This window comes from Chionomys nivalis, chromosome 2 (genome assembly GCF_950005125.1).
Source record: "Chionomys nivalis chromosome 2, mChiNiv1.1, whole genome shotgun sequence".
In the NCBI taxonomy this organism is placed as follows: Eukaryota; Metazoa; Chordata; class Mammalia; order Rodentia; family Cricetidae; genus Chionomys; species Chionomys nivalis.
Genome location: NC_080087.1, coordinates 56,634,056 through 56,658,914, shown reverse-complemented (window position 1 = coordinate 56,658,914; position 24,859 = coordinate 56,634,056). Strand labels below are relative to the sequence as shown.

Sequence of the window (24,859 nt, the reverse complement as noted above, 5' to 3'; positions counted from 1 at the left end):
AATGCCATGAAGCCATACAGTGGAATGGTACTCAGACACTGGAAAGGGATGGAGTGTCAGCGAGCCGCTGCAATGCTGTGAAGCCATACAGTGGAATGGTACTCAGACACTGGAAAGGGATGGAGTGTCAGCGAGCCGCTGCAATGCTGTGAAGCCATACAGTGGAATGGTACTCAGACACTGGAAAGGAATAAAGTACCAGCACATTACATGTGCTTGTGATCTCGGCACTGGGAGGCTGAGGCAAGGGGATGGGAAAAGTCCAGCCCGGACTTTATAGCAAGACCTCGTCTCAGAAACAAACCAAAGAGGAGCCCTATGTCAGTACCTGCTGTAACATGGATGAGTCTTAAAAACATTATGCTAAATCAAAGACGCCAACCCATAAAAGACCACACAGGGTGTGATTTCCTGTATACGAAATGTCCAGAATGGACAAATAAATGTTGACGGCACAAAGGGGATTGGTGGATGCCTTCTGTTGGGATGGAATGGCTTAGAGAACGGGACAGATGCCAATTAGAACACTTTGCCTTTGGGGTGGGGGGGGCAGAGGCTCTGAAGTTGATCATGGTAATGGCTGTATGACCCTGAAGACACCAAGACCACTGACTGAACATTCTACATGGGATGAACTGTATCCAGTGGGAATTGTGTCTCCACTAAACTGTTCAAAATATGGATGACCTTCAAAATTAGTTTAATTATGTGTTTCAGGTATGAAATGGTCTGTAAAAAAGTTTACTAATGTAGCACAATGCCTTCATGCCATGTGTTAGGGTACAGTTTGCAAGTCAGGCAAGGGCCTGAAATCGAAACACACACACACACACACACACACAGACACGGGTGCCAAGAATGACCCTTTATTGTGTTATAGGGCAGCTTATATAGTGTGTCCTTCCACGCCCTAACTCTCAGCTGCAAGCTCCCCAAAAACCACTCCCCTGCCATCAGGAACTCCTGAGGGTCTCGTGCTCAGAGCAGCTGCAAGCATAGGAAAACAAGTTGTTTACTCCGGCAGGCAGGGGGTCACATGAAATTTAGAGTCTGGGGGTCCACAGTCCCCAACAATTAAAATAGGCACAAAATGAAATCGCCAATATGAGTTGTCACATATATAATTTTTTTAATATTTTTATTTTGTATGATTACTGTGTTTGTGTATGATTATGTGTATATGTGGGGTGTACACATGAGGCCAGAGGACCACTTTCAGGAGTTGGTTCTTTCCATATGGCATCTGGGGAGACTTACACAATGCTTTTACCTGCTGGATCAACTCACCATCCTTCATTTGTAGCTTTAAAGAGCTAAATCTGAAGGGGTTGGAGAGATGACTCAGTGGTCAAGACTGTGGAGAGCTCTTCAGAGGATCAGAGTTTGATTCCCAGCACCCACATTATGGCTCACAACTCTCTGTAACTCCAGTTCAGGGAATTTGATGCACTTTTCTGGCCTCTCTGGGCACTGCGTGCATATGGTGCACATACATACACACACGGAGGCACAACACCCATATGTTTAATGTAAAAATAAACACAAGTCAGTTTCACAGAAATAAACCTATTCTGTAACTGAAACCCTTTCTATAAAGAAAACTTAAGGTTAAAATGTTTTAAAGTGATTTTTCCTGAAAATTTAACGAGGAAAGAATGCAAGCCGCATGCTTTGTTTTTCGAATGCAGAGAAGAGATTTGATGGCTTGCTTCAGGAAGCCAGATTGATTCGGATCTTGGAATCTAACAAAACTTTTAAGACAAAACCACAGGCTAGTTCCACTAGTGACTGTGAACAGAGAAATCCTGAACAACATGTCTATCAGCATCCACCAGTGGGATAAGGTTGGGAGAACCAACTTCTAAGGAGGAAGTATTTCTTGCTCAATGGTCCAGAGGTTTACAGTCCTGATGGCCCGGCCCCATTGCTGTGGGCCTGTTGGGAGGCAGTGTGGTAAGGAGGCTGCTGGCCTCAAGGCAGCAGGGAAACAGAGAGCAGGATTGAGCACTGTCCTAAGCAATGGCCTACTTCCTCCAAGGAGACCCTCCTCCTCCTCCTCTTTCTCCTCTTCCTCCTCCTCCTCCTCCTCCTCCTCCTCCTCCTCCTCCTCCTCCTCCTCCTCCTCCTCCTCCTCCTCCTCCTCCTCAAGTTCCTGCCGTCCCCTGGTGGGAGAGGGGCCAACTTTCAACACATGACCATGGGTGCATATTTCCATTCCAAACCACAGCTCCCCAGCCGTGCTACTGGAGAAACTCAAGAGATTCAGTCTCATGAAACTCAGTGAGGTCCCCCTGAATGCCTGACACACAGTAGGTGCTTCATACACGTTACCCATTCTCTCCCTCCCCCCACAAACAGCTGTTTGTCTATGTCTGCTTACAGCTAGGCACAAGGGCTCAGCTGCCATGGCTTCCTCTGAGTCGCACTAGGCTCAAGGGCTCAGCCCGCAGCCACTTCCCAGCCAGTTGTTGGGCAATCCTCTCTTTATGTCAGTTTTCTGGATGCATACATGACCATGAAGAAAGTAAACACAGGCTTAAATGTTCTCCCTTCAGAGCTGGGGAGAGTTGAGACTCCCCAGGAAGTGACAGCGAAGAGCGAAGCGGCTGTCCTCTGGGAGCAGGACCAGTCTGCTGCTCTCTTGGCTGTGGCTGGAATGCAGCTGTCAGGGCAGCTGTTGACCTGTTTGCCCAACTGGAAAAGCTGCTGCCAAGTGGCAAATCCTTTCCAGAAGAACATTTGACTTTGCTGAGAACAATAACAGTGCATTTTATTAGGCTCCAGCAGGGCCAAACATGGCAAATGCATGACTCAGCAGGTTCACGATCTAGTCTGAAATAGATACTTATTCCATTTCTAATGTTTATAAAAAGGATATGCAGACTCCCCAAGAAAGGCTCTGGGCAAGCATCCCCATAGCCTGATTGCTTGTTGCAATGATAACAGATTGGCTTGAGAAAACATATATGAAAGGAATCCAGAAATATAGCCCAGCATAGTACCATACTCCTGCATTCCCAGCCCTGTGGAAGCTGAAGCAGGAGGGTGGGGAGTTCGAGGCCAGCCTGGGCTACATAGTAAGATTCTTTCTGAAAGAGAAGGAGGAGGAGTGGGGAAAGAATGCAGGAAGCAGGAACTTACAAATGTCAAAAGGGGGAAAGTTGAAATGTTTTCAGTTTCTGTGACATGACATCACTCCTGTGTCCAGGACCAGTGTAGGCAGCCAAAACACCATCACCGAACCCCTGTAATGTGGGGGTCCCAGGACCCAGGGATCACACCGTCAACTTGCATTTTTAATTATTAACACTAAAGACTTAAGAAACAAGTATGTTGAATTTGGCAGACAAGGGTGGGATGGGAAATCAGCAGAGATTTTTTTTACTCTCTGTAGTAAAATCGGAATGTCGATTAGAGGCAGACAAAATTAAGAAAACACATTTTATTGAATGAGTATGATTTTCTCCAAAGCTCAAATGTACAAGGGTCATGTCCAAACTGAGATTCCTGGGAGATTTTCCAGAACCAGAAGCTCACACCTTCAAAAATGCTTGTGGAGAAATATCCCAGGCTGGAGGAGAGAGGCCGTACATACCCTTTCTGTGGAGAAATACCCGAGGCTGGAGGAGAGAGGCCTTACGCACCCTTATCTGGGCTGGAGCGGGGGTTAGAGGTCAGCATTTGCTGTCTCTCCGGGCGGTTAGCGTGCACTCCCCACACACCTTTGTGGAGACCACAGAATTGGGGCAGGGAGGGAGCACGCGTCTCATTAACCAACTCCAAAGTCAGAGCCAGAGCTCACGTTCTTGAAGATTATCCTAGTTGACCAAAGATTCAAGGCCAGAAGCATCTCTAACCTACTTTTCCGTACTGTCCACTAGGCAGTAATTGCAGCAGAAGTCACGTTTTATCTGGCCAGACCTTCCATTGCAAAAGTGGCGTTGGGGACTGTTGAAGCAAGTCGAGGTAGCCCGAGCACCTGAGTTCTCCCCCTGGAACCCGTGTAAAAAGTGGATGGAATGAAAAATCAGTTCTACAAAGTCACCTCTGACCTTGACACGTACATTGTGGACGCACACCCATCCCCACACATGCGCAATGTAAACAGTCGCCCCTTCCTGCAAAGCTGGCCCGACTGACTCTGTGGAGCAGGTTAAAGCCCCAGGACTGGATTGGGCCTGCTGAGAGGGTGGCGCATAAGCTTCGTGCTCTTCCTTTTCAGGGCTTCAGAGGAGCAAGCAGAACCATGGAGAGTGTGTATAAGTTCTCCTCCACAGAAAGGGTGCAGCTATTGGAGAAGGACCTGGCCGTAAAGCTAAGTGAGCTGAAGGCCGAGCTGGAAGAACAGGGGCTCCGTCCAGGAACAACCAACTGGACCTTCAGGTAAATTTGCAGGGTCAAGCTGGGGCTTCTGGGCCCTCGCCTCCCGTTCTCATTCTACGTGCTCAGTCTGCCCCGCTCTTTTCCTTCGAGAACAGTTGACATCAAGGCATGCTCAAATACAGGGCACACAACGGTAGTTTCCAATACCTTTCCCCCCTTGCCGCTACTAACAGGCTCAGCCTTGCTAGGCTGCCGGGATCGGATGCGATCTGGGTGCTTAGCACAGTGCGGCCACAGAAGAACGCGGTGTTTCCCAACCCGTCTTTAATGTTTCTAGAACAGCCACGGTAGACTGGAGCAAATCTTACCGAGTGGGGAAATACTTGCTATTTTTCTAAGTCCCAGAAGCTACTATATAAATGAAAAGTTTCATTTTACCTAATGACATTGAATATGACCTTAATTTTGATAAGACTTAAAAGCCTTCCTAAGGCTAGATATTTGGCCATGGGTGCCAGGAGCGCTGTTCTGGTGGGAGCCCCTGCTGTGGGCGGTGCCTGCTGCTGCTGGGGCCATCATGTTGCTTCAGAGGAGCAGAGGGTCGTCGGTGAGTCTTTCTGCCCTGGGCCTTCAGGATCATTTCTGTTAACATGAGAAGCCCATGGGTTTGGAGAAGTGTAGTGTGAATGGCCAAGGGGAATGGGGAGGAGATGAGGGGGAGAAACAGTAACTGTGCGTGTTTCTACTTCATTCCGAAGCTGGTTCTGGGCGCTTCAAGCCAGGTGGTAGCGGATGCCTTTAATCCCAGCACTCAGAGGCAGAGGCAGGCGGATCTCTGTGAGTTCGAGACCAGCCTGGTCTACAGAGTGAGTTCAAGTACAGCCAGGACTACACAGAGAAACCCTGTCTCGGAGGGAAAAAAAAAAGAACAGGTACCCCACACTTTCCACGGTGTCTGAGGGAGCTCAAGGAGGAGCAGAGAGCTGGGGCAGTCACAGGACCAGGGCGGTCGTTACTGCTCTTAGTCTTCCATCTGCAATGAGGCCAAAGCCCCTCCCCTACCACATAATATTACAGGATAAAAACTGTGACATTTCAGAGATCAAGTGTTGATTTTACAGCTTTTACACCAGTCAAGCGATTCCTCGCTGTGCCATGTAACACGAAGGTCTAACGGGACTTTTGAGAGCAGAGTGACAGAAAATCCTGGATGCCTACACTTCCCTATCGCCCCAAAATGCTACACTATAGCCCTCTGGAAGAATCTAAATTCTAAAAGATGCGTGTTCGCTGTTTTCTAGGCGTAGTGTTAGTTCTAAAGAAAAAAAAAACAACAACAAACAATCTCCACTCCCGGTGAACCACTTCAGCATTCTGTATTATTTAGCTGAGAATTCTCTTCCTTTTCCTTAGACTTTCTTTATAAACCCTGTGTTTTGTGCGTGAGTGTGCGTGAGTGCAGATTGGGAGGTAGAGAATGGCCCGTGTCAGTCAGCTTCCGCCTTTTCAAGACAGGTCTCTTAGCTGCTGCTTCTGCTGACTTTCGGGAATTCTCCTGTCTCCATCTCCCCCTCACCACAGGAATGCTGGGATGCAGGCACCCCCCACTGAGTCATTTTGGGGATCAGCTCAGGCCCTGGCCTTTGTACGGCAGGGCAGGTGCCTTGTCTACCCTCTCCCAAGCCTGCCTGCCTTCCTTCCTTCCTTTCTGCTTTTTCTTCTCTTTCTTTCTTTTTCTTCAAATTTTCTTTTAAAATTTTTATATTCTTTTCCTCATTTAGCTCCCTAAGCCCTAGACCTGGCAATAGTTACGTGTTTCACAATGCCTGCTGAACAAGTGGGCAAATATATGTCACAACATTTGCTGAATTAATGGTTGTCTTATTGTAGGTTAGTCACTTATGCTCGGTGGCCTCTATAACCAGTCTTACTGTGGACTACCAGGTCACAAATGACAACACAGAGACTTTTTATTACTTATGAAAGCTTGGCTTAGCTTAGGCTTGTTCCCAACTAGCTCTTGAAACGTAAATTAACCTGTTTATATTAACCTACATCTGCCAAATGGCTTGTTACCTCTCCTCAGTACTGTCTATCTGACTTCCTCCGAGTCTGGCTGGAGAGTCTCCCATACCTCCAGTTCTTTCCCAGAGTTCCTAGCTCTTCCTGGAAGTGTTGCCTAGTCTCTCCTGCCTAGCTATTGGCTGTTCAGCTTTTTATTAAACCAATCAGAAGCTACCTTAGGTGGGTGAGGAAAGACAGAGACACATCTTCATACAGTGTGCAAAAAGAGGATTCCAGCAGGCCTCTCTTAGGTCTTCCACAGGCAGGTTGACTGAGGGGAACGGCATGGCTTGAGGCAGAGTTGAGCCACCAAGCCCCTGATGGCCCAGGCTCCCCGCATGCAAAGGACGGGAAACCCAATTGCAAGGGAAGACTTCTGCAGCTTCCGTCAACAACTGAGCCCTTTCCATGGGTCGCTGTTTCTCCAGCTCCACGAGTTTCAGAAAACAATATAGTTGTGATGGATGGCTGCTTTCTCCAGATCTTCTCAAAGTCTCTCTTTCTCCCCCACATCACCCCATCTTCGCCAAAGTCAAAATACGGGGAAATAGGTAAGAGATGGGTATTTCCAGCTTCAAAAGCTTGACACCAAGTGTCCAGATGGTTGCTTAGGCGTCGGTGGCCTAGGGTCTTGTCCATTTGAGCCACTCTTGTCCAGTGACCGTGCAAATCTTTTCTGCACTGTTTCAGTTTTGTTATCCTTGCTGTCAAGGTGAAAACATGTGTTTTCTTTTCTTCCCTTCTGTCCCCTTCCCTTAGTGGTGGAGATGGAACTGAGCGCCTTGGCCATGCAGGACAGGTGCTCTAGCCTCTGAACTCCATCCCCAGTCTCCTAGTATTCAACAGGACTGCTCCTCCACCAGGGAACACGCTAATGGTGTATTTTACATTATCTGAGGCCTCTTGGCGCCAAGTGAACAGTATCAACCTAAGTTGATTCCCTCACATGTGTGTTTGAACTATGCATGCACCCGGGTTCCCTTGCCACAGGCTGCAGCATCCAATCTTGCAAGTGTGGGATCTGTTTGGAGATGCTGTCCTCTTTCATGCTTAGAACTGCCTTCCTGGCACTGTCTATGGAACTCCTCCGGAGAGCACCAACCTTCCCGCCCCAAGCTCCACCCTTACAGGGGTCCCTCAGCTTGTGGTCAAGCCAAGCAAAGGACTCCGGTGGGGCCTGAACAGCTGAGAATCCCACATGGCTGCTACATGTTTCCTAGGGACCAGCCATGTTTCTGAGGCAAGAAAGCTTGCTTTAAAAAGTTTCTGAAATATTTCCCGTCTGATATCTATGGATTGTTTATACCCTCTGATAACTCAGCAGGAACATAAAAACATTTTGTTTCGGTGACAAGGTACCAGTTTTCTGGGTCAACTAAGGAGAAACAGCAAGGTTTGATAGGCACGGGGTTTCTGAAAGGCGAGTATCGGGAAATGACTGCCCTCGCGACCCTCCCTGCTCTCTGGAGCAGGAAACTGGGATAAACCAAAGGCTGAGGAATGACTCCCTGAGGGGAGGGGAAGGGTTAGTAGGGATCAGGTAGATCAGGAAAGTTCTGATTGAGACAGAAGACGTGACCTTTATCCACCCGCAATGGCCCAGAGTGATTACTCACTCGAAAACGAGTAGCTGGAGAGAGTCACAGGGCCCACCAGGCCGGTCATCATCTCGTCTATCACAGCTTTCCGTAACCGCGGCTTCTGTTGTCCAAATCTTCCTGCAGCTCTGTTCAAATACCGAAGGATGTCGCTCACTTTAGACGCGAACGGGAAGTGGCTCTGAAGAGAACCCTCCGGGTGAGTAGGAGCGTGAGGGGCTTCAGGACAACACATTCCATTTCGCCAAACTAGGGAACTACTCGCAAGAAAAGTTTATTTTTTGCAAACGATTGATGTTATTGGGCAAAACAGCCCTACACCCTGCTCACTGCTAGGAACGTGCAAACCACTGTATCCTTTGAAAGATCTGATTTTGTGACATTTGAAATTTGATGGATTGAGAATGTTTGAAATTCATTGTTTGGGTTTAGGTGGCGGAGTGCAAGCCCCTTGTTATTCAGGCAGATGTCCTGCAGAGGGAGCTAGAGAGCTGCCTGAGGAGAGAGTACACGCCGGAAAACCTCCCTCTGCTTCTGCTGCAGGTAAGGGTGCATCTTGTAACCTGTGTATACTCGTGGAGTGCACTGGAAATCTATCGGCAAGCTGGTTTTCCGGCAGCTCCTGCAAGCAGGTGTTCTGGACGTGGGCAATTTGCAGACTTGTTATTAGTGCTTCCTTTATTGGAGAATATTTCGTTTTCACAGCTAAGTTCAGTTTAAAGTTGCTGGGCTGAGCGATTGACAAGAGGCCTGGAAGACAGTCCTGAAAACCTTTCTTAAGAAAAATAACTCAAAGCAGGAAAATAGTTTTCCATCAAGATTGCTTCAATGTTATACTAAAAGTGAGAGGGATAGGGAGGGAGGAAGGGAGGGCAAGAAAAAGGCAAAACAATGTAGATCACTCCTTTGCAGACTATTGCTTCTAGCATTAAATGTTTATCTTCTTGCACAAGGATTTGTTACATCTTGTAATTTTAATTTAAAACTATGTATATATACCTTATAAGAGTGATCAAATAAAACATAGAAGAATCACTAAGTTTAGATGGCAGGACTGTTATATAGCTCCTCAATTTAACATAATCATGTACTATTTCAAAATTGAAAATGGTTCGTTCTTTACTTCTATTACATCATTTAATGTGGTCCGTGTTCTGAGTTCTTTCCCTCACGCATAGAAAATTAGCTCATCAGCAAATAGTTGGCATTTATTAGAAAAGATAACGAGATTCTATTTGTAAGTTAAAATGTTGTCCATTCAGAACGTTCTCTCCCTGTAGTTGTCTTCCCTCTTTCCCTCCTTCTCTGCCTCTTTCCCTCCCCACCTGCTTCCGCCCCTCCCTTCTTCCCCTCCCTCCCAGCTTCCTTCCTCCCTTCCTTCCTTTTTCCTGGTTCTCACTCTTGTATATTCTGCATATGTATGTTCTGGTATTCTTGTATATCAGTGATCTCGATGAAGAGAGGAGATGGATAGGGTAGTAGGGCAATAGATATTTGTCCCCTAAAGGTCATATGACAGTGTCTGGAGGTGTTTTTTTGGTTATCAAAATTTGGGGGGCAGAGGTCATATACAGTTGGTAGCATCTCGTGTTTAGTTGCCAGAGGCTCAGGATGACATCGAACAAAGAATAGCTCCTGCAGCTGAGAATTACGCAGGTCCCGACTGTCAACAGCGACAAGGCGGGGAAAGTTCTAGAACAGCCTGAATGTCCACCGTACACTCTTTGCTGTCTGTCCGGGAAGTTTCCTTTAACAACTCATGTAGTTCACATCTGCCAGGGACAGAGTCTCACGGTGTTGTTATTTTATAAAAATTATTTTCCTTTCGTTTCCAAAGGCTGTTTTCGTCTGGTACAGAATTCTGGACTGACAACTTTTATCATCGTTGCCTAAAGCTGCTGCTCTATTCTCTGGTGGCCTGAGTGGATTCGCTTCTAACACAGTGCATTTCCTGTTCCCTGGCTGTTTTAAGCTTTTAATGCTTTTTACCTGCTATGTGTGTGTGTGTGTACATATGTAGTACACATATATAGTGATGTATACATTCATACACATACATAGTGAGGTTTTCTTGATTTTTCTCTTGCTTGGAGTTATAATTAATTTTGGGGGTTGTGCATTTATTTTTTATTTTTTCCAAATGAGAAAGATTTCTCTTGGCTTCATTCCAGGGTCACGTGTGCAAAGTCACAACACTCACCTCAGAGGGGATAAAAAGTGATTTATTCTGGAGCCAGATGTGCGTGATTCTGGCCCAGGAGCATGAACTCGGGTTGTCTCAAATTCCGTGTCCCAGTGTGGTAATAGAGTCATGAAAGTCTCAGAGTAATGTAACAAGGAACAGTCACAAATCAAGACACTCTCCAGCACACGGAGCCGCAGGCAGGCAGATGGAGGTAAACGGCCAGATTTCAGCTCCAGGCCTCGGGTGCTGGCTGGCGGCGTGGATGCTGGCTGGCGGTGTGAATGCTGGCTGGCGGCATGGATGCTGGCTGGCGGCGTGGATGCTGGCTGGTGGCGTGGATGCTGGCTGGCTGGGTAAATGCTGGCTGTGTGGCTGCATGGATGCGTGAACGCTGACTGGCCATGTGGAGGTTGGCTGGTGGCCTTCTTAGTCTGGCAGCTGCGTGGAAGCTAATGGTCTCATTGAGCATTCCGAAGGATTTTACCCAACAGCCACAGAGATTTCAGGTCAGACACAGAGGTGGGCAAGGAGCGGCTGTTGAAGAAGCTAAAGATAGCCTCAGGTAAGCTGTGGTTAGGCTTTGGGCCTGCAGCGGTCCAATTCTCCACAGTCATTAACATAGAAAACCAAGTAAGGGCTGGAGAGTGTGGGGAGCCTCAGTGATCAAGAGCGCTGGCTGCTCTTCCAGAGGACCCAGGTTCAATTCCCAGCACCCACGTGGTGGGTAAAAACTGTAACTTCAGTTCCAGGGGACCTGACAGCTTCACACGGGCATACATGCAGGCAAAACACCAATGCACATAAAATAAAAATAAACCAAAAAAGAAAAGAAAACCATACGGAAATGTCAATGTAAAGCAAGCAATTTTCCTTCACACCTGGCTGCGTCGTCTCTGGGCCTGTGGTGAGGCAGCTCACCACGGCTGGAAAATGGGGCAGAAGAAAGCTGTTCAGCTCCTGGTTGCTAGGAAGCAGGGAGCTCATTTTTATAGCCAAGACCCTCCCCTCCAAGATGCTAATCTGTGAACCCATAAATGGATTCATCCGTTGATGTGGTCTGAGCCCCCTTGATCCATTTACCCGCCAAAGGCCCACCTCTGAACATTGCTGTTTTGGGGACCAAGCTTTCAACACACAAGTATTGGGGAGACCCTTAAGTTCTAAGTCACAGCAGTCTATGGTGATAAATGCTGACGTTGGGTGAGGGTCCAGGCCTACAGACGTGGGCACCAGCGTTCCTTGTTGTCTCTGTTCAGAGCAGGCAGCAGCAATTTCAGTGAAGCCGCACCTCCCCAGGCGAGGCTGCGGCGGTGACGTCAGTCACCTGCCTGACCGTTTAGCTCATGAATCATCTTTTCACTCTGTTCTAAGTTGTTCAAGTCACAGCAAAATATGCTCAGGATTGGGCAATTTACTGTCCTTGGAGGCTGATCCGGATGACTGAGTTAGCATTTCTGTAGTCTGATTTCTGATTTATAAGGAAGGCCTTTTTAATACGTTTCAATGATGTGAAGATTTTAAACATTTCAGGGGTTAGAGAAATGGCTCCGTGGTCAGAGCATTTACTACTCTTGCAGAGGACCTGGGTTCCATTCCCAGATCCACAGGACAGCGCCCAGCTGTTTGTAACTCCAGTTTCTGAGGATCTGACGCCCTCTTCTGTCCTGCAGGGGGCACTGCAGGCAAATGGTACACTACAAAAAATTTAAAACAAAAATCTGTTAAGACTTTAAACACTTTTGGGCCAGAGGGATTGCTCAGCTGTTAAAGGCTAAGGCTCAAAATCAAAACATCAAAAAAGGCTTTAAGCATTTTAAAGTATGACCCTCAAATGAGCAATTAGTTCTGAAGCACCCACTTCTCTCAGTGTTCTGGCACTCTGGGTGTCTCCCGGGGGCTATCGAAGATTCCAGAAAGGCAGTTGTTTTGCTGAACTAATGGTCTCACTAGAGAGAAACCTCTAACTTTGCCTAGCTTTCTTTATTTGCCTTGGTCCAGGTCCAGGCTTCTCATCTCCATAGTGGCAGCAGAAACCGGCCCCGGGGCTCAAACTCAGGTCTTCTGGCTTGGCAGCACACATCTTAACCAGCTGAGCCATCTCTCCAGCCTTACACTGTTCCAACTGTTCGCAGAGCAATGGGAGACCTTTCTTAATGAACCCCGGGGAGGGAGTGGAGATCACGTCGAACACTGGGAGGTGGAGAGTGTCCTTCTCTTTCCTTGCTTCAAAATATCTTTCCTAGCCAAAGGCAGGTGAGAGAGCACACGAGCCTTCCTCTGAAAGACGGGCAGTGGGAAGGGGATCTACATAGGCACCTCACTGATAGATGGGGTCCTCACAAGGCACCCACTGATAGATGGGGTCCTCACACAGGCACCCCACTGATAGACGGGGGTCCTCACACAGGCACCGCACTGGTAAACGGGGGTCTTCAATTTGGCTTCTGCAGTGGAAGCCATGATTCTACTACACACTTACACCCAGGACAGCAACTCCTGGGCAGCCGCTCTTCCTGCTGCTTTGGACAGTTTTCAGTTCCCCAATAAAAACACTGCTTTTCTCCGACCGTGACTCTAGGCCTCTAAAGAGCCTTTGGTTGATGCTCTACAGTTGGGTTTAGCTATGAAGCACCATTCTTGCCCAATGTCACTGATTCCTAGGCTTCCAAGGAAGTGGGAGGCTTCCTCTTTCCACCAAGGAATGTCTTGAACATATTTTAGTCTATTTTCCTGGCTTTTCCCCCTCTCTTCCTCCTCACGTCCCCTCCTCCCCCATCTTTTCTTGTTTTTTTTCCTTTAATTCTTCCCACACTTTTCCTTTTTTCTTGTGTTCATACCTTCCCCTTTGTCTTCTGACCCTCCTCGGCAGTAAACATGACATTATCTTTGGTCCTATTTGCTGCTTACTAAACACCTTTTGCTCTTTGTTTAGCAAAGATTCTTCTTGGCAGCCCCAACCCGTGCATGTGTGTCACATGACCCTGGACAACTAGTGTGAGAATGCTTACTACTTTTCGAAAACCTTTAAGCACTGTTTCTTTGAATAGAGTTTTCTGGGTTCTGGGCATGTAGCTCGCTGACAGATTGTGTCTTAACAGGCACGCGTCCCTGGTTTCATCCCCAGCACTGAGAGCCATCCCACCTGTACCCTCTTTATGTCACTACAACCGCACATCCATTAAAGCATTCCATACTGCCTCATAAAGACCAAAACGCTGTCCCTTTTGGTTCCATCCCTGTTTCCGTTGCTGCTTCACCGCGTGGCGCTCCTATTCAAGCGTGCCAACCCTTCTCGTGCTAATCCAGTTTTTGGTTCAAATATGTGTTTATTTTTAGACTTCCCAGTACCCTCCCAGCTCTGTTGACATTTTGCTTTCAGTCTTTGAGCACGCTGAGCATACCGTAAGAGACCTTTAGAGAGGGCTGCTTGCTAATTTTCCTACCCCTGTCAGTTCTTATGTTCGCATCACTGATTTCCTTCCGTCCATAGGGCATTTTTATTCTTCCTTTGCATGTCTAATAACTTATAAAAGAATGCTAAAAGTCAGCAAATTTTCACTACTGGGTGCCATATATTTTTATATTTCCTGTAAAGTGTTGGACTTTGTTCCGGCAAGCTCTTAAGTTACAGATGAATTTACCCCTTTCAAGGCTTGTCTTGAGTGTCTTTTGCTCTAGGCATAGTTTGTCCTTGCTACCTGAGCCCTGGTGTCAGCGTTGACGTCTCAGGCACCTGAGGTTGAGTTTTCACACTGGTGGTTGGAACCTGACTGTCTCACGGCAGCTCTGTAAGAACTCTGGATCAGTTGGGTGTACGGCCCAGCTGCTTATTCTTTGCGTAGCCTCCTGGAGTTTAACCTGCTGCGTGCCTGGCTAGGCACTGGACAACAGACCCGTGGGGATTTATGCAGATTTCTTTATTTTATTTTATTTATTTAATTATTAAAGATTTCTGCCTCCTCCCCGCCACCGCCTCCCATTTCCCTCCCCCTCCCCCAATCAAGTCCCTCTCCCTCATCAGCTCTGAGAGCTGTCAGGGTTCCCTGTCCTGTGGGAAGTCCAAGGACCTCCTACCTCCTTCCAGGTCTAGTAAGGTGAGCATCCACACTGCCTAGGCTCCCACAAAGCCAGTACGTGCAGTAGGATCAAAACTCAGTGCCTTTGTTCTTGACTTCTCAGCAGTCCTCATTGTCCGTTATGTTCAGCAAGTCCGGTTTTATCCCATGCTTTTTCAGACCCAGTCCAGCTGGCCTTGGTGAGTTCCCTATAGAACATCCCCATTGTCTCAGTATGTGGGTGCACCCCTCGTGGTCCTGAGTTCCTTGCTCGTGCTCTCTCTCCTTCTGCTACTGATTTGGACCTTGGGATTTCAGTCCCTTGTTCCAATGTTGGTCTCTGTCTCTGTCTCCTTTCATCGCCTGATGAAGGTTAATATCCAGGAGGATGACTATATGTTTTTCTTTGGGTTCACTTTCTTATTTAGCTTCTCTAGGATCACGAATTATAGGCTCAATTTCCCTTATTTAAGGTTAGAAACCAATTATGAGTGAGTACATCCCAAGTTCCTCTTTTTTGGTCTGGCTTACCTCACTCAGGATAGTGTTTTCTATTTCTGTCCATTTGCATGCAAAATTCAAGAAGTCATTGTTTTTTACTGCTGAGTAGTACTCTAATAAGTATATATTCCATACTTTCTTCATCCATTCTTCCATTGAAGGGCATCTAGGTTGTTTCCAGATTCTGGCTATTACAAACAATGCTGCTATGAACATAGTTGAGCATATATTTTTGTTGTATGATAGGGCATCTCTTGGGTATATTCCCAAGAGTGGTATTGCTGGGTCCAGGGGTAGGTTGATCCCGAATTTCCTGAGAAACAGCCACACTGCTTTCCAAAGTGGTTGCACAAGTTTGCATTCCCACCAGCAATGGATGAGTGTGCCCCTTTCTCCACAACCTCTCCAGCAAAGGCTATCATTGGTGTTTTTGATTTTAGCCGTTCTGACAGGTGTAAGATGGTATCTTAAAGTTGTCTTGATTTGCATTTCCCTGATCGCTAAGGAAGTTGAGCATGACCTTAAGTGTCTTTTGGCCATTTGACCTTCTTCTGTTGAGAATTCTCTGTTCAGCTCAGTGCCCCATTTTATAATTGGGTTGATTAGTTTTTTCACAGTCTAGTTTCTTGAGTTCTTTATATATTTTGGAGATCAGACCTTTGTCAGTTGCGGGGTTGGTGAAGATCTTCTCCCAGTCAGTGGGTTGCCTTTTTGTCTTAGTGACAGTGTCCTTTGCTTTACAGAAGCTTCTCAGTTTCAGGAGGTCCCGTTTATTCAATGTTGCCCTTAATGTCTGTGCTGCTGGGGTTATACGTAGGAAGTGTTCTCCTGTGCCCATGTGTTGTAGAGTACTTCCCACTTTCTCTTCTATCAGGGTCAGTGTGTTCGGACTGATATTGAGGTCTTTAATCCATTTGGACTTGAGTTTTGTGCATGGTGATAGATATGGATCTATTTTCATTCTTCTACAGATTGACATTCAGTTATGCCAGCACCATTTGTTGAAGATGCTCTCTTTTTTCCATTGTATACTTTTAGCTCCTTTATCGAAAATCAGGTGTTCATAGGTTTGTGGGTTAAAGTCAGGGTCTTCTATTTGATTCCATTGGTCGACTTCTCTGTTTTTATGCCAATACCAAGCTGTTTTCAATACTGTAGCTCTGTAATAGAGTTTGAAGTCAGGGATGGTAATGCCTCCAGAAGTTCCATTATTGTATAAGATTGTTTTGGCTATCCTGGGTTTTTTGTTTTTCCATATAAAGTTGATTATTGTCTTCTCCAGATCTGTGAAGAATTTTGATGGGATTTTGTTGGGGATTGCATTGAATCTATAGATTGCTTTTGGTAGAATTGCCATTTTTACTATGTTGATCCTCCCAATCCAAGAGCAAGGGAGATCCTTCCTTTTTCTGGTGTCCTCTTCAATTTCTTTCTTCAAAGACTTAAAGTTCTTGTCAAATAGATCTTTCACTTCCTTGGTCAGAATTACCCCAAGATATTTTATGCTATTTGTGGCTATCATGAAAGGTGATGCTTCTCTGATTTCCCTCTCTGCTTCCTTATCCTTAGTGTATAGGAAGGCAACTGATTTTTTGGAGTTCATCTTGTATCTTGCCGCATTACTAAAGGTGTTTATCAGCTGTAGGAGTTCTTTGGTAGAGTTTTTGGGGTCGCTTATGTATACTATCATATCATCTGCAAATAACGAAAGCTTAACTTCTTCCTTTCCAATACGAATCCTCTTGATCCCCTTATGTTGTCTTATTGCTAATGCTAGAACTTCAAGCACTATATTGAAGAGGTATGGAGAGAGTGGACATCCTTGTCGTGTTCCTGATTTTAGTGGAATGGCTTTGAGTTTTTCTCCATTTAATTTAATGTTAGCTGTCAGCTTGCTGTAAATAGCTTTTATTATATTTAGGTATGACCCTTGTATCCCTAATCTCTCCAAGACCTTTATCATAAAGGAGTGTTGAATTTTGTCGAATGCTTTTTCAGCATCTAATGAAATGATCATATGGTTTTTTCTTTCAGTTTATTTATATGGTGGATTACATTGATAGATTTGCATATGTTGAACCAGCCCTGCATCTCTGGGATGAAGGCTACTTGATCATAATGGATAATTTTTCTAATGTGTTCTTGGATTCGGTTTGCCAGTATTTTATTGAGAATTTTTGCGTCGATGTTCATGAGCGAGATAGGTCTGTAGTTCTCTTTCGTGGTTGGGTTTTTGTGTGGCTTTGGTATCAGGGTAACTGTTGCTTTATAAAAGGAATTTGGCAATGACTCTTCTGTTTCTATATTGTGAAATACATTAATATGCAGATTTCTTGAGCCTTTCTCTGCATGGCTTCCTGGTTTCCTCCTCTAGGCACTGCAGCCTACGATCTCCCTGGAGTTCTCTGCACATTTCATATCACTGTCCTTAACTCAGAGAGGTCCCTTCGGTGCTCAGGGTCCCCTCCTCCTTCCTATGCCTCAGAAGCGCGAGTGAGGTCCTCTCCTCCTGGGAACCATGGTGTATGTGTGGGGGTCTTTTCTCCCCAACACTGTGTTGTCCAGGGTCAGAAAACCGTTCCCGCGTGTATTCTGTCAACATTTCTACTTGTGATGAGAGACTATGACAGAACTCATTACTTCACAGGTCGTGTTGTTTTTTATTGCCGGAGAGAAAATAAAGAAATTTGCTTTTTAAAAACACATCTGCATGACTGGCCTTAATCCTCCTGCCTCAGTCTCTTGAGTGCTAGGATTATAGAAACATGTCACTGTATTTAACAATTTTGAATTGTAAACAAAGTTTATCAGTCTGATTTTATAAGCTACAATCCTACCTTTTCCTTTTCTTTTTTATTGTTACTGGGTGTGTGTGTGATGCATGCGTGTAGGAACGTGCGACGGTGTGCATGTGAAAGTCAGTGGACCCTTGTGGAGTCAGTTCCTGCTTCCACCTTTGCAGGGGTCCCTGGGATCAAACTCAGGCTGTCAGGACTACATAACAAGCTCCCTTACCCAAAGAGTCTCTTCCCCGGTCCATTCATCATACCGTACTATCCTTTTGACCAATAGTTTTTGGTATGAGTGTGTGCCTTCATGACTGCGTGGGTACATGTGTGTGCTTGTATGTTTCCCAGGGAAAACCTCACGTGTCATTCTGCAGGTGCTGTTCACCTTCTTCTTTTGAGACAGATTTTCACACTTGACATTTGCCAACTAGGAAAAAGTGGAGTGATCAGCAAACCCCAGAGACCTGCCTGGCTCTGCCTCCCTGGTGTTCTGAGGGCTGCCACGCCTGGCTTTGTTTGTTTGTTTGTTTGCTTTCTTTTTCTTTCTGGTTTTTTTTTGAGGGGGGGGTTTTTTATTTGCTTTCCTTCTTTTTTTGTTTTTTTGTTTTGTTTTGTTTTGTTTGTTTGTTTTTCCCATGGGTACTGGAGATGAAACTTACGCTTTTGGGCTTTCGTGTAAAGCAGTTTATTAACTGAGTCTCCCGTGCATAATTTCAGTTCTTTAACCCAAAATGTCAGCTTGACTTTACCCCCTCTGACACCTCTGATATCCTGATTCTCTGCCCACAGTTCGGTAACTAATGGATGAGCTTACTATCAGCCTACCTAGTGGCAGATCGCAGATTTAGACACGTCCATTTCATCTTCACGTTTGAATGATCTTGAGCCAGACTTCATTTGATAGTGTTCCTGTAGGAGAAAAAAATGTTTCAAAGCAACGAAAGATTGATTTACCTACTATTAGTGTTCTTGAGACTCAGTTCAGGCTTCGTCCTATAATTATATTCTGGTAAATTCTTATTTTTGTTGTTGGGAAAGTATTACACGGAGAGAATTACACACCTGGCCCAGAGTAAACATTTGCATATGCTGAAGTGGAAGCGGCTCTGCCAGACCAGCGAGATCATGGAAGAGCTCCACCCGCTGTACAAGGTAGGAAGCCGGGGGCGGAGCCTGTGGCCTCTAGACATGTATTTTTAAAGACTTTATTTTAAATTGTGTGTGTGTGTGTGTGTGTATTAGTCCACATGAATGCAGTGCTCATAGAAGCCAGAAGAGGGCATCAGACCCCCCAAAACTGGAGTTACATAGAAGATACGCATTTTTCTCGTAGACCCAAGGCAGGAAGCTCAGGAGGGCTTCCTGTTACCACACAGCCTTCTGCACTGACTATCAAATTGTCCCTCAGAATTGGGATAGGATGACCACGGCTTCTATCACCCAAACCCAAACTGTAGAGGAACTCAGGGGTTCCCAAAGCCCCTTATTCGACCCCCAGTCAGCATGGCAGAGAGCAAGGCTCGCCAACAGCCCATGGTCTGTTTGCATCTCTTTGAAACAGAGACAAGTCGGCTACATCATGCGGGAGTTCAATGATGCAGTTCAGAGAGCAGAAAGACTGTCGGTGGCTAGAGAGAACTTCCTCATGGGAAAAAGCAATCCTCCCAACCTGGTAACACCAGAAGACCTGACGATCTACACCAGGTGGTTAGTGTGTCACCTGCACTCGCTCCGGCCCATCCATCACTACCTGCAGGTAGTAGGAACCATAGAGTGGGAGGGGAAGCTCAGTGCCCCCCCCCCACAGCACCCGGTTTGGGGTGTTCACTGCCCAGTGCTCTGGTTTGGGGTGCTCACTGCCCAGTGCTCTGGTTTGGGGTATTCACTGCCCAGTGCTCTGGTTTGGGGTGTTCACTGCCCGGTGTTCTGGTTTGGAGTGCTCACTGCCCGGTGTTCTGGTTTGGAGTGCTTACTGCCCGGTGCTCTGGTTTGGGGTGCTTACTGCCGGGTGCTATGGTTTGAGGTGTTCCCTGCCTGGTGCTCTGGTTTGGGGTGTTCACTGCCCAGTGCCCTGTTTACGAAGGCTACTGGCAGCCAGGAAAATATCCTCTACCACACCCTGTGTCAGTTTGGCTTTCTCGCAAACCTCTCTCACACCCTGCTTTATACCCCTCAGCTCCTGCTTCCGTTGGTTTCTTAGGATTCGTTTTCTTTGTGAATTGAACACATTCTTTCACTTGGCAGTATTTCAGGAGGAAATCATAGGTCAGGATGTTTGCCCTAGGCCCACCCAGCAAAGACCTGGCCTTTGCTGAAGTGTTAACAGGGTCCTGGGCCGGTGGAAAGAGGACAGGTAAATTTCTCCCACAATACAATGGGGTAAAAAAAGAAGAGCCGGGCTGGACATGGTGATGCCGCCTTGTCCCAGCACCCTGGAGGCTGTGTTAGGAAAGCCTTGAATCTGAGACCTGCCTGGGCTCCACAGTGAGCTGGAGGTTTGCCTGTCCACGGTGAACTTGTCTCAGAAATAACAACAACTGATAATAAACAGTAAGGTGGCTGTAACGGCTCAGTGGTAGAATAGGTATGAAAGCCTGAGCGGGGCCAGGAGTTCAAGTCCCAGCACCGCCAGGGAGAGGGGTCAGGGGAGAGCCATGGGGTGAAAAGAGTCATGTGGAAGAGGCCCCAAGTCAGCTGAGAGGATCTCATTCCCAGAAACCTGGTGGTGGCCCAACTCCATCCCCTCTTCAAAGCCAGGCAGCCACTGTGGGCTCTCCTTCTTCCTCCCCAGTCATATGACAATACAGACCCGCGCTCTTAGATCTGGGACTTCCACTAAGATCTGATTCCTTTCTCTTCACACCCTGAGCACCGCACACAGTGGCTTTCCCACCCATGTGCATGACCACTGTGTGACTGGCTGGAGTGGGGGGGGAGGGGTTGGGGGTGGGGGGTGGTGGTTGTGGCGGTAGCAGTGGTGGTGGTGGTGGCGGTAGCAGTGGTGGTGGTGATGGTGGTGGTGGTGGTGGTGGTGGTGGTGGTGGTGGTGGTGATGGTGATGGTGGTGGTGGTGGTGATGGTGGTGGTGGTGGTGATGGTGGTGGTGGTGGTGATGGTGGGTACTTCAGAGTTGGAAGCAGTTGCATCTCCCAGCTCTGTCCTCTGCCACTGTGCAGGTTTCTCAGATGCCATCCAGCCTCCCTCCTTTCTCTGTCACAGTGAAAGCGTCTGACTTGTGTCCTGTTGGTTGTGTCTCTGCAGGCCCTCCAGTACTTGCCCATCTCCAGAGCGCTGCATCTAGCTGATAACCGAGTCTATGGACCTAGTGAGGAAAAGGAAAATATTGGTGTGGCTGACCTTAACTCTGCATCTCCCGGTCCCACGGGGTCCAGCCTTTCAGGTAAGACATTGGCCCTTACTAGGGAAGAATGGACAAGGGAGGGCTGTGGTTTTGTGCATGGCCTCACATGGCCCTGCAGGTTACTGCCTGGGGCCTAGCTTACTCATTTCTATATTAATCCCTTCAGGTGATGATCTCTAAGACGCTGATCAGGGTTAGAATCACACAATTGCCGGAGAATTTACATCCGAATCCATTTCATAGTCTATCCGCCCTTACTTTATGTAAGCCTGCTCAGGTTTCTGCTCTGAGGGCACTTGAGTGACATCCCATTATATACAGAATGTCCCAGGAGCACCACCTGGACGGGCAGCCAGTGGCGGGGACGTGGAAGGCGCCTTGGTTTCTTCTGGAAGTTTAGTGTGAGTTAGCCAGGAAAAGCAAATGGAGGCCCTGGTAAATTTGTCCCTGGCATAATCCACCCACCCCGGAACCCACATAGAGCTGCCCCACTGTTGTTGTCAGGGTTTCTACTGCTGTGACAAAACCACCACGACCAAAACGCAAGCTGGGGAGGAAAGGGTTTATTTGACGTCCACTCCCAGATCATAGTCCATCACTGGAAGACGTGAGGACAGGAACTCAAGCAGACCTGATACAGAAGCCTTGGAGGGGAGCTGCTTTCTGGCTTGCTCCCCGTGGCTTGCTCAGCCTGCTTTCTTATAGAATCCAGGACCATAAGCCCAAGGATGGCACCCCCGCCCCCAGCATGGTCTGGGCCCTCTCTATCAGTAACTAATTGAGAAAATACCTTACCGATGGATTTCATGGAGGCATCGTCTCAACTGAGGCTCCTCCCTCTCTGATGACTCTAGGTTGTGTCCAGGGTCAAGCTGGCACACAAAACCAGCCAGTGTCCTCACCGAGACGGTCCCCGAGGTGGGCTTCCCTGTGGGCTGTGAGATTGTGAGGAGTCCTTGGACCTTCCCAAAGAAAGCTCAGTCGGGAAGTGGGGAGTGGGCAGCCTGAAAGCCCAGCCAGAAAAGATAACAACAGGGCTTGGAGGCCAGGGGAAAGCAGAATGGATCTCCACCAGCAGAGGGCGTGCTTTCCACCCTTTTCAAGGCCATTTCCTTACTGTTTCTCCGACCCACTCACTGGTCTTCCGATTCTTGATTTTGGATATTTTTCAGGGCCAGGGAGAACAGATGCTAAGTTCGTCCTGCCTCAGCACGTGACAGAGCGGGAAGAACTAGAGCCTCGGCTGAAACGCCTGCTCTCGCATTTCCGCATCCCCTACGACTTACAAAAGCTGAGAGACTCGGCCAAAGAGATGGAGCTCTTTCCTTTGGTACCTAGTTCGCGCTTACTATAAACATGAGTAGGTGGCGGAAGGCGCCTTTATTACTACAAAGTTGTATTTGTTTGAGGCAGGATCTCATGTCGTCCAGGCTGGCCTCAAACTCTGCAGATGGTGGAGGATGACCTTGAACTTCCCATCCTCCTGCCTCCAACTCCCGAGTATCTGGATTGTAGATGTGGGCTGCCACCATCGACTTAAAGATGTTTATTTTTTTCTGCCAGTGTTTGTTTCTAGAGTAGTAAGATACAGTGTTAATTAGTAAGTACAGTAGTAAGAAGAACTTTCTTTCCATGAGAATAACAAGACTGTCTGAAGACAGTGAACCAGAGGGATTTTACCTTTTCTTCCCCCAATAGATTTTTTTTTTTTTAAAAAAAAAAAAGGTAGGATATGGCCTGAAGAAGATAGAAATGTATACCAGGTTGGATAGACATGCCTGGAAGAGCTGTCAAGCATGTGTCTAAGTCTGAGCGCCATGAGTCTAGTCTGAGTCTAAGAACGGATCACGGGTTCTTGACATATTAAGTAAGGTTATAGCCAATGGCATGCACCACAGGTTCCGAGGGACGCAGTCGTGCCCCTGATATTTTGTTTGTGATCTAACAATAAAAGCTTGCCCGAAAATCAGAGAGCAGAGCTAAGCCACTAGTTAGCCATAGAGGCCAGGCAGTGGTGGCACACACCTTTAATCTCAGCACTCAGGAGACAGAAGCAGATGGATCTCCGTGAGTTCAAAGCCACCTTGGGTTACACAAGAATGACCCAGCCTGAAAGAGAAACAGAACCAAGCAGTAGTGGCTCACACCTTTAATCCCAGTAGTTGGGAGTCACACGCCTTTAATTCCAGCACTGGGGGGTAGAGATGGGAGTGATATGACTAGGTAGAGAGAGGAATATAAGGCGGAGGACTGGAACTTGCTTGCAGTCTGGAGAGGCAGTCTGAGGGTTTGCAGAGACAGGATCGTTCCTTTGGTCTGAGCATTAGTAGAGCTAAGAACTCCAGTGGCTGGCGGCTCTGCTTCTCTGACCCTTCAGCCTCACTCCCTAGTGCCTGACTCCTAGTTCTTATTAAGACCAATTAGAATACGTGCTGCATGGCCCCTTCCCACTGCAGCTCATGCTACACTTTCTTAGACGGAAAACCTCATAGTATCAAGTCATATTAAGACCTCTTTCAAAGGGAAAACTGGGGCAGTGGATCCAGAACTCAGAGGTATAACTTGAAAACCAACAACAGTGCTTTCAGCAATGAGATATCTTGCGGGCTCTACTTGTACCTTGTTTGCAAGATAAAAACGATCAACTGGCTGACCGGAACAGCAGAAATACAACCTGGGAGGCTTCGGATGACCTTGGGATGTGAGATCACCACTTCTCTCCTGATACCCCATGCCTGTGCTGGGGGAGGAGTTCTTCTGTAGAGCTCTGACCTTGGGGGTCCATTTGCTCTTGTTTTCACGGCAGCGTCATTTACCTGGAATGCACTGTTTAGTCTGTACCACACAGCTCACTGGACCTGCAGGATCTCATTCCTCTGGCTTCTTGGAAGATGGTGGTGTGTAGCTTTGCCTCCCCTGCTCCTCCTTCTGTTTCTCTTCCTTCCTCTGCCTCTCCCTCTCTTTCCTTCTTTCCCCCTCCCTCCCTCCTCTTTGCTCTACCCATTTCTCCTCCTCCTTTCCCACTCCTTCTTCTGACAGCGTCCTGGTTCGGTTACTATTGCTGTTATGAAATGCCACGACCAAAAGAGGAGAGGGAAGAACTGATTAGCTTACACTTCCAGACCACAGTCTATTGAGGGAAACTACGGGAGGAACTTGGGTAGGGCAGGAACCTGGGGGCAGGAGCTGATGCAGAGGGCATAGAGGGGTGCTGCTCACTGGCTTGCTCCTTGTCGCTTGCTCATCCTGCTTTCTTATAGAACCCAGGACCACCAGCCCAGGAATGGCACCAGTCACAGCAGGCTGGGCCCTTCCCCATCAATCGCTGTCAGCAGGATGGAGTGAAATCCCTGGACTATTGGCGATAATGCCGCCCAAGCAATCTCTGGGTGTGGGGGTTGGATAGAGAACAGCAAACTGACACAAAAGCCTTGACAGATTTCTAAGGAGATAGTTGGCAGCCCGGGGTGGGGTGGGGTGTGAGCCAAAACAGCCTGGGAGCTAGCATGGGAACTTTGATCCCTTGCAGGCTTGCCTGAGTTAATCAGGAGCTGGATGCTTCAGTGGCAGAGACAATTGTCTGTAGGAGGCTGATAAGGGACAAACAGAAACTTTTGCTTTATAAGGTCCCTGAAGAATGCTGAGCTTAGGTAGCAATCCTTCCGTCTACCCAGTCAGAGTCCAGCCTGAGCTGAGCCTAGAGTCATCAGCACTGCCTTTGGGGGCCCCACTTTGGACCTAACGATCACTAATTAGGAAAATGCCTGCCAGCTTGCCTACAGCCAGATCTTATGGAGGCTTTTTCTCCGTTGAGGCTCCCTCCTCTTGAAAGACTCCAGCATGGATCAACTTGACATAAAACTGGCCAACACACCCAGGCTGGCTCCAGTACTCACAGCCCTCTTGCCTCAGCCTCCCAAGCAAGTACTGGGATTACAGGTGTGAACCATCCAGAACTTTTGCCCTCTTTATGTAATCACTGA

General features: G+C 47.4%; 1 protein-coding gene across 1 annotated transcript in view; it reads left to right on the top strand.

Moving 5' to 3' along the window:
- The window catches only part of LOC130869617 (uncharacterized), a 182,466-nt gene that overhangs the window by 13,140 nt on the left and 144,467 nt on the right, over positions 1-24,859 (top strand). Inside the window, exons 2-8 of the mRNA XM_057761918.1 lie at positions 4,223-4,383; positions 8,112-8,184; positions 8,418-8,528; positions 18,554-18,667; positions 19,077-19,271; positions 20,777-20,915; positions 22,049-22,206. Of these exons, the coding sequence (XP_057617901.1) occupies positions 4,247-4,383; positions 8,112-8,184; positions 8,418-8,528; positions 18,554-18,667; positions 19,077-19,271; positions 20,777-20,915; positions 22,049-22,206 (927 nt within the window). The 5' untranslated portion in view covers positions 4,223-4,246. The remainder of the gene's footprint in view (positions 1-4,222; positions 4,384-8,111; positions 8,185-8,417; positions 8,529-18,553; positions 18,668-19,076; positions 19,272-20,776; positions 20,916-22,048; positions 22,207-24,859) is intronic.